Source organism: Aplidium turbinatum, chromosome 18 (genome assembly GCF_918807975.1).
Source record: "Aplidium turbinatum chromosome 18, kaAplTurb1.1, whole genome shotgun sequence".
Classification (NCBI taxonomy): Eukaryota; Metazoa; Chordata; class Ascidiacea; order Aplousobranchia; family Polyclinidae; genus Aplidium; species Aplidium turbinatum.
In genome coordinates, this window is record NC_137489.1 from 11,525,411 (window position 1) to 11,538,567 (window position 13,157).

General features: G+C 35.2%; 1 protein-coding gene across 1 annotated transcript in view; it reads right to left on the reverse strand.

The window, feature by feature from the left end:
- LOC145787285 (uncharacterized) overlaps positions 1–8,857 on the reverse strand; it is a 45,888-nt gene extending 37,031 nt beyond the window's left edge. The window contains exons 1-3 of the mRNA XM_082598997.1: positions 8,652–8,857; positions 7,747–7,874; positions 6,800–6,883 (exon numbers count right to left, since the gene is read on the reverse strand). Coding sequence (XP_082455123.1) covers positions 6,800–6,883; positions 7,747–7,874; positions 8,652–8,723 — 284 coding nt within the window. The 5' untranslated portion in view covers positions 8,724–8,857. The remainder of the gene's footprint in view (positions 1–6,799; positions 6,884–7,746; positions 7,875–8,651) is intronic.
- Between the last annotated feature and the right edge of the window lie 4,300 nt (positions 8,858–13,157).

Sequence of the window (13,157 nt, forward strand, 5' to 3'; positions counted from 1 at the left end):
TTGCGTTGAAGCTGAAGCAGATGTCTCTTCGAAGCTATCATAGAATAACAGATGACGTACAAATATACAATTTGTGAATTGCAACAGCGACTGAGTGGAACCTTTCTCGAATTTCAGTAATTTATTTTGCAACACAATGTGTACATGATCGGGACAGACTACTTTTAAGAGTCCAACCCTCCAACGGTAATTTAGCATACAAGATGACAAGCTGAGGTAAAAGTTAATTAATCAATTGCTAAGAAAAACGCGCCCGTTTGACATCGTTTCGACGTCGAAATGCGAATGAATCAATGTAAAAAAGGTGAAAGTTATTAAAAAGTGTGTCAAGTGTTACCTGACACATTACAAGTACGCTTACACATCACGAGGAATCATAGCGACACATGCCTTTCCATTGTGTAAGCTTACTCGACCGAGAAATACAGTAGAAAGCGATTGAAATCCAAGATAATCAACGCGTGGTGGAACTCGCTCAAAGAATTACATTTTGTCAAGCAGGCAGCAACACCAAAGCGTAAACAAAATTTATATATGTCATTTCCTTTAAATTAATATTTATAGTAACATGACATTTACGCCAAGCCATGAAAGCGTTTTGTAATGAAATTGACCTCTAAAGGAAATCGAAACAGTTTCTATTTTCTGCAGCCACATCTCTTGTTCATCCGTTTGAGTGGCGCCTTATTTCAATATTAAAGTTTTCTAACTGACGATATGGTACACCATGCAACACAAAACCAGTGCAAATCAGATCTTTTATGTATTGGTAAACTTGTATGGTAAAGCGGCCGAAATGCTGGTGTGAGAACTTCTGCAAAACAACTAAAAACGCATAAACATACAATACTGTATGCAAATGTACTACAGTCATGAATGTCAATAACTACGTTCAATGTACACAAAAACATCTTTTAAGTAGCTTTTTTCGTGAATCTGCATCCTACAATGAGAGTTAAAAAGTACATTCTATATAACAGAGCCCAGTATTTCAAGAAGTGCTGTACGAATATTGAAAACAGTTCCAGTTCACGAATATGATATCAACTGCAGTAGGCCCATAACAACAGTACTTCAATATTAAAGCTAATCGCACATAAATTGAGGAAAATACGCGGATCATATTAATTGGCTCTTCCAAACCCCATGAGATCATGGCAAAGAAATGAATTTGAGAATAAAAAATCTGAAAAAAGCGTCAAGCGTCAAGTACCACAGACAAATATTGTCCAAGTGGCAAACTTGCAAATTCGATTGCAAAATACAATCGAATATTGTGATAATCAGTTCAAATAAAAGTTTAAGAAGCAAATGAAAGTATTTGCGCAATCATTTGTCTGGTGTGATTGAGTTGTGAACTAAAGATGTGGAAACACACAAATGGGCAACGGCAGGTAAAAAGTAGATTGTTTACAGACTTTGATGGTTATATACTGTAAACACTGCGCCCATGACTGGGTTGCAATTCCGTTTTGGATGATGTAGTTTCGAATCGGAATAAGCAGAAACCTTTGTGGATTTTTTCATATACAAACGTCGCAACAATAGCTTAAATCAAGCAAGGGCAACAAATGGCCGGCAATGTATTTTCATACGACCAGCGAGATGATTTAAATAAGTTCTGTATTCACAATTTTAGGCTCGTGAAATTAATTTTTTCGAATCGATTTTTTTAAATACAACAATGAGATAGTATGGTAAGTTTAAGTACACTCTTTCGCCGGTTACCTTTGGAAAGACTGATTTCATTTTTTTCTATCTGAATAATATCTGCAGTGCAGATAAACATTACACTTTATAGAAACATTACAATAAACCTGCATTTCATAGACAACATTACAATAACGTTAGTGTGGGGCCCAAGAAATATAGTTTTTCTGTTATTTGTTATTTTCTGTTACACTCGTGTTATTTGTGTTGCGCTTCCTCAGAGGCCTCTATGCTAAACAATTAAGAAAAATATCGACATTCGAAAAATGGTTTCAAAAATCTTTGTTTTCATAGTGACTGATAAAAGTGCTGCGGAAATAGCGACAAGCCCTATGTTTAAATAAGATGCAAAATTAATCGAATCTCTCGGGCGTTCTCCTCTGTAAATATCAAAACTGTTTGGCACAGAGGTAAGAATGCAGTTTAACCTTAAACAGTGGCATCGTTGTTTCTAGCAGCATCACGAAGAGCACACATAGTGAGAAGAAATCTCTTTCAGGCCAAGTACATCGAATTCACATAAAATAATGGTAAAAACTGATTTGCCTGCCGGGATAATGATATTCCTACCCTTGATTACTGCTCTCGCAAGAACCAGATGAAAGCAGAAACAACATAAAACTACATCATCCAACATCCAGCAACGTTGAACTGATGTAAAAACGTCAATTTTTTCTGGGGTAAGGGGAAATTTACACGCAAAACACCAAGTTCATTATTCCAATTGTCATCATGGCAATTACACAGCAAGGTAGGGTTAGTAATAGAGTGGATGTTTTAAGTGTTGACATTCAAAACAGCTTGATGGCTCTCAACGGCAATTGAACAGTTTTTGATTTTGGTCCAATCAACACACTTCAAAAGTCTTTATTAGACCATAAAATAATAAACGTTTTTACGTTGATACAATGTATAAAGATGATCTTCATGTCCAGACACTGTATCATTGTTATACTTTAGCTTTATGTGGCTAGACTAGACAGTCAAAAGTTAGTCAATGTATTTTTATACAAGATGAGAAACATTTTTATGAATGAACTCCTAAAAAGTTAAAAGTACAAAAAATGAAAACCGGAGCAAAAATAAGCGTTTTGTTTATTTAACATCCCAGACAGCAAATCAGTCGCTTTTCACGTTGATTTGCTGCCTGGGGTACTCACAAATTTACTTTATGATACTGAACTACGAGACATTGTAAATTATTTCGCCTTTCGAAGCATGGTGCGTAGTGGTGTGCTAAACCTTCAATCGTACAAAGCTTTTGTTGGTAAATATAACTAAGTAGAACCTCGAATTAAAAACAGACTTTGATTTCTTTTGATGAGACTGGGTTAGCGAAACATTAAAAGACTTTTCTTTCTTTTAAAATTCATTTAAAGCTGACGAAAAGTGGAAACAAAGATGCTGAAACGCAACCATTAAAGAAATGCGGCGCAAATAAGAGGCTAAATACTACGTTTGGTGAAAAACCTTTTACACGATTTCGAGCGTTGCATGAAATTGTTATTACACGATTTTATGTGCTCAGCAAGTCATTTCCGCCTCCACACAAGCGGCTTCAGTCTAAATCTTGCCGTGCAGAACGAACGAGACGATGTGGTGAAATATCTTGGTGAATATTTAACTAATACATCGAACGAAAACGGCTTTACTGGCACACTGGTGGTTTTAGCGTCTTTGCAACACAGCAAAAGAATTCAACAATGACACGTCTTTATTCAAGATTTGGTCGTACGGTTGAAATCAGTTTGAGCCAAGTATGGTTTTCAACGTGGCATTTAACCCAAAATTAGTATCTGTGCAGTGTAAACAGGAAGGCACCACGCTGACGTGGTCGAAACTTCACAAGATCAACAACTGCCAACCAAAAGTTGCCTAAAATGTTGGCTCGCAACTTCTCCAAGGGCTTTTTAAGCCTTTAAACTTTTTCCAGATACTTTGACTTTGAAAACAACTGAATTCAAATTGACCGTGGTATTACAGATAAATACCACTCATGGGTGTAGTAAAGAAGTCTCTAACTGCAATTAAATCCACTGTCACATTGTTCGATAAAGCTAAAAACAACATAATTATTACATTTTATAAAAAAGAAAGTTTTCTTCCAACAGGTTTAAAAGATTGGAAGAGTTTACCATGAATATGATCAAGTCATCCGTGGAAGGTTTTGTGAGTTCAACATTATTCCAACCAGCAAATTAGCCTTCTTTTACATTGATTCAGCGTCTGCAGATGTTTATTTCTCAACTACAGACCCCTGGCTTTCTGATTGGGGTTGTATGCCACAGAAAACGTTCAAACATTCTTATGTTTACAGTTAAATCAACGCTTCCTCTTCAGGGCCAGCTGAAACGTAATCAGTGTCAGGAAAGACACGATGGTGCTGTTATCAGCTGATCGACGACAACGACCTGTTTGCGGGTCGTTGCGGTTACAAACTGCGGATGCAGAATTTACTCAACCAAAGAATTGACAAAACTTCAAAAAGAAAAGTACAAGAACACAAAGAACAATACATTGACAAAACTTCAAAAATGTTGGATGTTTTTGTTGCTGTTACAATGACAGCAGACCCGGTGCAATATAAGGGACTAAGGGCATGGAATATTGGAATACGTCAAAAAGAAGAAAGCACCCCTAAATTGACAAATTTATGTCTCAAACTTGAAGACTACCAATTTTGTGTGATACTTTCTGCTTTAACTGTTCGTGACAGCTTTCTTGCAATGTGCTTGCTTTTTGCAACATGTTTTGGAGCAATAACAATTTTAGCCGCGCTCCGACAATTAATTTTAGCTACAAAGGTGGCACGGCGACGATATGAAGTCACGTTTACATTCTTTCTTGAAATGATAAATTTACTCAAAGTGTCTTCTGCGTCTGTAGAAATCATTACAAATACAGAGAAAGCATCTATTCGTTTGTCGGTATACAATACATCTATATAAGTGAAAACAGGTTTGAAGAACTAGGTGAAAAATAGAGACAAAACAAAAGGAAAATCAACAATTTTGCAAGCTGGATCACACAACACAAACATAAATTTCCACTCACAGGACAAACAAATGAAGCACCAGATTATGCCATAGCAATTCTATCACACCATCGCCTTAGCATTTTATGCTTGTTTAATCGCAGGATGCAGTGCGAGCAATTGAAAAAAAAACGCTTGTGCTTCAACAGAAAAACGTTTGAACTAAAATGTGCAAAATAAATTTATGAATAAAAGTGTCGTGTCATGACGCTCGTCAAGCGTTGGGGCTTTCAAATTGCATGCTGTACTGCTGTAGTGGTTTATGATGACTGTTGTTCATGCAGCGAATGTGATGTGACGTCGAGGTGATTGATAACATCTGGCCGGGTTTCCCCGACCAACATATCAATCTTTTTTACGTTAATTCAACGTCTGCAAACGTTGAACGAATGCAAAAATGTTGCTGGCTTGCTGAATATCAGGACTCCCTCTGAATATCAGGACTACCATCAAAGTATGATCGGTTTCAACTCACGCAAAACCAATTAATTAAAACGTTATATTCCGGTAAACAAGGTATTAAAGGAATTACTTTAAGAGACAAAGGAAAGCACAATGAAAGGTACTTCAGTCCAATTGATTAAACCCAGCCAGCAAATCTGTGCTTCACAAAATGATAAAATGTTGAATCAATGTGAAAAAGCAATTGTTGGCTGGCTGGGTTTGACTGATGGCTGATCAGATGTTTCTTTGCAAGACGCCCCCTTGCTCGTTTTTTTAATGATATACTCAACCAGAAATTTCTGATAGTCTATATCGCTTCAACGTCCACCGAAGTTAAAACAACGAAAACTGAGATCAATCGCAAAATTTTGATACAATGTTATGGTGATTATTTCGTAGCTGAGAAATGAGAACGGCAGACCACTTAACAAGCTCAGAAGTTCTTTAAGCAAAGGCAACAGGCATAATGATGTTCTACCTCTGAGACAAGGTTTGTCCAACAATACGAAAACATTTCTTTTCAAAGGGGATCGACAAAAACTTGCAGTGGTGGTAAAGTAAGAAAATTTTATACACATTGCTGGATTTAAGAAATCTGATTGCAAACAAAAACACAATTCAAATGGCACTGTGGGTGTTAATTCAGCCAATTCACCTCATCAAATAATCATGCCATACCACAAAATATAGCACGGGCGGAAGCACTTATTAAAAAACAACACACAGGAGGTATGGACCTATACATATAGTATATATGTATACTGTGACATCTAGGAATAAGATTAAGATAACTTATAGAGATATGAGGATTACGGTACGGCACTAGAAGTCATTAAGGCCACGGTGGAATGAAAATGGAAGTAGCCATACTTGACTTTCACCCTTGTTTGAGATCAAACATAACAATCAAAACTAGGGTGACACTCGAGTATGGCGACTTCTATTATCGTTCGATCGTAGGAACTGCAAAAAATAAGGATTAAGACATTAACGTATGCCAGTAGCATACTACTAATGATAAACATGATGTTGTAAAATAAAAAAAATCGTTGAGAGAGAATCACATTTTTCTTGGCACTTGCTTAAAGCAAATAAACCAGACAAAATAGGGAAACATAGAAAGACAGAAATGTCCACTAGAAAGACGACAATGAAACATCTCGTTATAACCTTGATGGAAATATGTACAAGAAGCACAAGTGCACACAGCACAAGTGCAATGTGAACACGACCTCTTGACCGTTACAGGATGTGACAATCACTGTCTCTTTTCACGCGAACTGACCTTCACAATAATTAGTAACAATCCTTTTAGGACCTGCTAGAATTACTTTATGATCTTTTAAGAATAAAAAGAAATAAGATCAAAGGTATGCATGGCAAAAATGCATTGGTATTGGACACCGGAGTGTGTACAATTTAAACGCAAGCCGCATAACTTGAGAATATGTAAATGCAAGAAAAAGCAAGTGTGGTCAATATAAATAATATAGAACATAACGTCTGAGCCTTTTGACACTTAAAAAAATAACAGTGGTGGGTGACTGAATATCCCAAAAAGCCAACTTTCCTTCAAACGTCTTTTTCAAGCTGTCAGTGACTACAACTCACCTGGCATAGGGAAGAAACATTGATCCTTGAATAAAAACCGAGCCTGACATGAGAATATACCAACAACGAGATTGGTCATCTTTCCTGAAAAATAAGAACGTTTTCCCTCAAACTCCCATAATTCAACAATGATTTAAGTCCACTGTAAAGACAAAAGTGGTAGAAAGAGTATTTTCAGTGAGCAAATGCAGGTGAAATTACATTGTTTTGAACATCTTGCGATAAACTACCTAAAAACGGTAACTTTTGCTGGCTGGGTCACTGTATTGCATATCAACGGGATGGGTGATAAATTAGATATTAGAGTGCAATTAATTTTAATATGAAATGCCTTCAGAATGCAACTTCCAAGCAGATGCCTTTGGTTTTATTGAACTTCAAAACTACGTGATCATAATTTGTTTAAGATTTAAGGTCGAAAAATGCACAAAATTCGTATAAGATTATTATACAGTTTGAAAAGGTCATCAAACCGTAAGCTAATATTGAACCTATGAGGTGACTTTGTGCTGACATATGAAAAGAAAATAGTGCAACATAGCTTGTGTAATCATTATGCACACACAATACACATTACACAAAGCCTTAAAAGAAAACACACTGACTTGAAGCTTTAGATATAGAAAACAAACATTTAAAGCATCGGTAAAGTGAGCAACTTATATCCATCATAAAATCAAAAATTAGGCATGCAGTATAATAACCATCCCACAAAAGTAACAGTTAATTCATGTCAATGATGAATTGACAAGCTAAGTTAATTTTTTAGCAGAAAAATACATTCAACAATTTCAGTTTGCATGCCATATAATTGGCCTACTAAGGCCTTTGATGTCACCAGAACGGCAGTATTTTTACTCAGCCAGTTGGGCATTGCCGCATATACATATAACTTGAAATGCAGTTATGCTGAAATAGACTACTGGGCAGTAAGATGACACACATACCTGTAGAGAACTGTATTGGCATTATGTGATTCATATCTTACTGAGGAACAGAGCGCTTTTAACTGTTTCTCTTTGTAACTGGACAGGGTTTCCAGGCGATATAATCGTGAATAGATGACATTCAGCTCCTGCAAATAAGCAAGCACTCTTATGTAACAAAGTTGACACAAATTGAAAAACTCAGAAATAAACCAATGCAAGGGAACAGACAGCACTCAAGCCGATCATAGTCCACTAATTTGCATACCCAAAAAGTCTTCATACTTTTTGTCACTACTCAGTCCAAAACCATTTCACAGCATAATTATCATGAAGAGTTATTTTCATTTTTCTTTATAAACTTAGAAAATGAGTAATATCAAGTGTGTACTTGCTCATAGCCTCACTAAATTTGGCAACGAAAAGCCTGATCTTGGCACAAAAATGAATCATGCTGTTTGTGAAACTATTATGTGTAAAACAGTTTGTAAAACACTTAAACAAATATAATATATAATATAAAGAAAAATTTTATACCTTTGCCATCAATTGCATTTTCATGTTATTTGCACTTTTAAGATTATAAAATCACAAGCACATGTGTCAAAGTAGTAAGCTTCAATTTGCTGATTTGTACATGACTTTAATGTAAAGTCAAAGCAGCCATCAGTCGGCTGCATGTGTGCGTGCCATTTTCCTGTCGCTTAAACATACATTGGTTTGAAACCCAGTGAGAGCATGCAGCAACGGTTTTCCATCCTATCAATATAAATCTTCAACCCCAAACATTAGACAGGATGCGACAAAACCTCTTTATGTTGATTTTGAGTACCGTAGTTTACGAGTTATTTAAATTCTAAAATACCAAATAAAAATTGTTACACATGTAAATGTTATACCAATGCACAACAAGTTATAATACTTACTCGTTGATTTCTTTTTCTCCCATTTGTTCTGAGAGCAAATAAAAATTCAGTATCCAAGCCACTAAGTGACATTTTATAGCAGCTTTCAATGACAAAAGCTCATTTTACTTCACATATTTCATAGCAAAATGTTCATTTTGAATAACTGAATAGATCTTACTCTTTTAATCCATCAGCTATCAATTCATGCACACATTTGCACAGAGTTTTGCTTGTACCATTATCAGTCTATCTTGGCCTTGCTGAACAAAAGCAATCATTATGAGACTTTATTATTTGTGGTCTTAAACTGTCACTTATATATCATATAGTGTATATAAAACTTTTTGTTTTGCTGGAATAATGCTTGCATAATGCAAACTTACTTTCTATTAAACAACACGCAATAGAATCACGTAACAAACATTTGTTCCATGCTAAAAAACACTTAATTTTATAGACTTCCTATGGTAAGATGATTAAAACAATACAACATTCTGATTTCACAGACAGCCTGAGCAGATAACTCATAATTCTCTAGAGGAAAAGTAGCTGACCTATCTCATGGCAAGTAAAAAACACTGGCAAATGAAATATAATACAGTGTGCTGAACATTTCTCAGGTCATCCTGAAACCAGTATCATCAATGGCAGTGTAAAGCTAAATAAAACATTTACATCAATTCAATGCGATTGAATATCAAAATAAAACAACCAGAACTGTTCCCTGGGAAAGACTTTGAAGGCCACAGGAGATTTCATTGATGATGATCAATTGAAAAGCAGGCAGCTCTGAAATAAGTTAATTTCTCTTGTATCATACTGTAATTTTACTGAATTACAGTGGATCTGGAACTTTTGATTAATTTTTGATTATTAAGGTGTGTCAACATTTTTTTTTATCATATTATGTTATATTTTTTGTTAATTTTTAACTTGTTTATGAATCAATTTTATTTTCAGTCACTTGAAATCCTACTGGTAAAAATAAATATTAGGAAATCAATTTTAAACTTTAATGAAATATATATAGATTTTTTACAACCATGCACATTTTTTGATTATGATAAATTATAATATGAACTGAATATTTCATGACCAGACTTTTCAATAATCTTGTTGTGGCAGTCACACATTTTGAATTAATAAATTTTCAAGGCAAACTACCCACTAAAAATGATGCAAAGTAATCCATCAAGGCATAGTCATTAGTCACACGTTATGTATATGAGAGTAGGCTAGTTACAAAGAGAGTAAGCTGTCACAAAAAGAGTAGGATAGCTATCAGTATGAATATTAAACCTTTGAAAAGAAAAAATTCAGAAACTAAAGATCCACTCTTTTAACAACATTTATCAAAAATACAGAATTTACACCTTTCATGCTTTTTCACCTTTCATGATAAATGATTGGGATTCATGTCGTCTAGGCCTACCTCCCCGTGGTGAATCCTGGTAACTGGAAACTTTTTCAGGCTAATGACGACAATCAGAAGCAGAAACTGCAAAAATTGCAGGTCACAGACAAAGAAGTCTTTCATCAGAACGACGACAACGATGATAAATGACATAATCAATACAGTGGAAAAAAATAGAATAGAATACTACCAAAGGAAACCACAAACAAAGAACAACATCAAGAATACGGAGTCAAATACTTCCTGAGGTACATTATTTTAAGCAAAGTATAACACTGCATGATTATCCACAATACATTGTAATTACATACATAATCAGGGATATCTAAAGAAGGGGATACGAAGGCTTTTAATACGTCTGACTGTAGAAGGGCTTCTGTTTATCGTAAATAATTTCTGTTTACCGTAAAATGACAATTGGCATCGATAATAGTTTAATAGATCTTGCTATGATAACCTGCATTGCGCTATTAGCATCAGGCCTGGATGCTCACTGCATGCTCATGGTTACTTGTTAATTCAACCACCCATATACTTGCTGTACATCTAGCCTACTGCAAAGGTTTTTTTTAGGAAAAATAGCTTACTGGTAACTTTTCAACTGTCTTTCAAAACAAGTATTCTTTCAATATCCTTCATGTCACATTTAGTAACTGTCTTCTGTAGCTGACTGTACCAGCTGCACTACAAAACTTTCTGCAATTGTGAAAAGAACCGCATGTTTCATGTGCTACAAACTACCGCCATGGTAGTGTCATAAGAATAAGGCAATCGCTGTGGGCAATCACTGTGAGCCTTCGCATCCCTTGTACATCATCATCAGACATAACACAGACATAGGCTAACACATACATAACACAGACAAAATCGGTTAAAAGCACACTGCTTAAGTACAACCATCGGTTGAACATAGCCTATGTCGCTTAAAAAATAAGGTGGATAATTGTATTACGATTTGCTTCTCGATTGCATATTATACTTGCAAAGTTGATAGTTCATCAGAATTGTAATCTTTTCTAGCATTAGTTTTGGTGCAATTATTGCTAAAAACTAAAAAAAACATTAATCAAATTAGTGTTACCTTTAGCAGGCTTAGCAACCAATGACTAATTGACCAACAACATATTGTTAAACCTATAACAAATTCCGCAAAAAAATTGTCGGGTTATTTTTACGTGATAAAACTTATTTTTGCCCATAAAACCCAAGTTTTTTTTTACTAAAAATCTTGTTTTTACCCATAAAAAGTCAGGTGGGCTGGGTTTTAATAAAAAAACCGGAGTTTTCTACAACTCTGCTACCATTATAGTAAAAAACACGCTCCAATAACAACAAAAAAAAATATGAAACAAAGCTTGCCAATAACTTTGAAGAATGGTTCTATCATAGCTCATGAACCTCAATCGTGGTGAAATTCACATCAATGTTGCAAATGACTGGGGTTTCCATCGACATGGAACCCAAAATAAGGACTAGCCTACCCAAAAATTAAATGTTCATATGAAACAAAACAAAGGTTTTTGAACAAATCTTTGCATTAATACAAGCTATAACATATCATATGACATGTTTTTTTGACAAACAATGCGTTCCAGCAACTCATTATTTGTAGAAAATACTTTGTGCATCTCACGACAGCTCAGGTCTAGGTTCACCTTTCTCTAAGTCTGCTTTTTTCCTTGGTCTACTGAGCCAAACCAAGAGAGAACACTCGCCCCACAAACGCATTACTGACTGGAAGGGAGAAAATGATGCTAATTAGCTTGTAGAGCAACAAAAAAGAGTTGTCTCCAGTAAAAACCTTTATCCACTTGTCCTCAGGTTTATCCTTGCAAAACACATATCTGGAATCTTCTTGAGCAAGCATTAACAGACCTCATCGAACAACTCATCATTCATAACCCCTTACTTTCTCGTACTCAATTCAATTGTTTGATCTCTTAGAAGGGTCCAATTGATATATCTAGGATGCTTCTCAAATCCATACCACTTATTAATATATTTCAAAAAATACATAGAAGTTTTGTAATTATTGAAAATAAGACGAAATATGGACTCGAGTCAAAAACAAGGACATTCCTTAGAAATAAGAATAAATTTATCTTAAACATTGTCCTTCAAAATAGAACAAACCTTAGAAATAAGGCACTAAAATTCAGAAAAACGTAAGTACCGGTAAGCATTGAATACAGAAGACACAATCATAGTTATGGTGGCAATGCAACCGATGCCACTAAACTGACCTGTCACTGGAAATTTTTAGCCTAAAAATACGTTTCCAACTAACACTGTAAACTTGAAACAATACAGTCTGACTCATCATGCCACTTTTGAATTTCAGTTCAGTATTTCACCGGTTTGGTTTGTTTTATTTCTGACTAACACGAGCTAAACATTTGCGAGAGTAAGCATTTGCCTTCTAATTTTCAACTTCTCGTTTTAGCTCAGTTAGATTCAGGGATGCCAGCGACAGATTTCCAATAAACTTAGATTGTGTGCTGAAAAAAACCCAGATGAGGTAAAAAAAACCCAGGTCCAGAAAATATGTAGTGAAGCGGTTAAAAAAGCCTGATGTGCTTTTAGCACCACTTGCGTTTCATTATTTCATATCTAATTTTTGCAATCGCACTATCAGGAAATGCTTTCCTATAAACATCAACAAGATGATTAATGTGAGTGAATGGTACATGATGCTCAGAAAAATAACCTGCAAGCAATGCTTCTGCTTTAGCAATTTGATCTGACTGGGTGGCTAAATTTTGTGTTAAAAAGGTATATACCGTATTGATTTTCACATGAGACTTAGCAGCACTGTAGTTTTGTTTGTGTTTTTCAGTCTTGCTGTGAGCTAACAACATTGATTTATTAGCATTTTTCAGTATAGCTTTGCAATATTTACAATAACTGTTGTTTTTATTGGAAGCATCTTCTTTCATTTGCAACCAATCTTTGAATTCAGGAACTTTTAGCCAGTTCTTTTCGAATGATTGTCCATACCACAATTTTTGCTTCGTTTTGGGTTTTTTATTTTTATCACTCGTTTTTGTAAGAATACCGTTACTGTAGAAGAGTTCAGTTAAGTTTATAACATTAGATCTACACTAACAGTC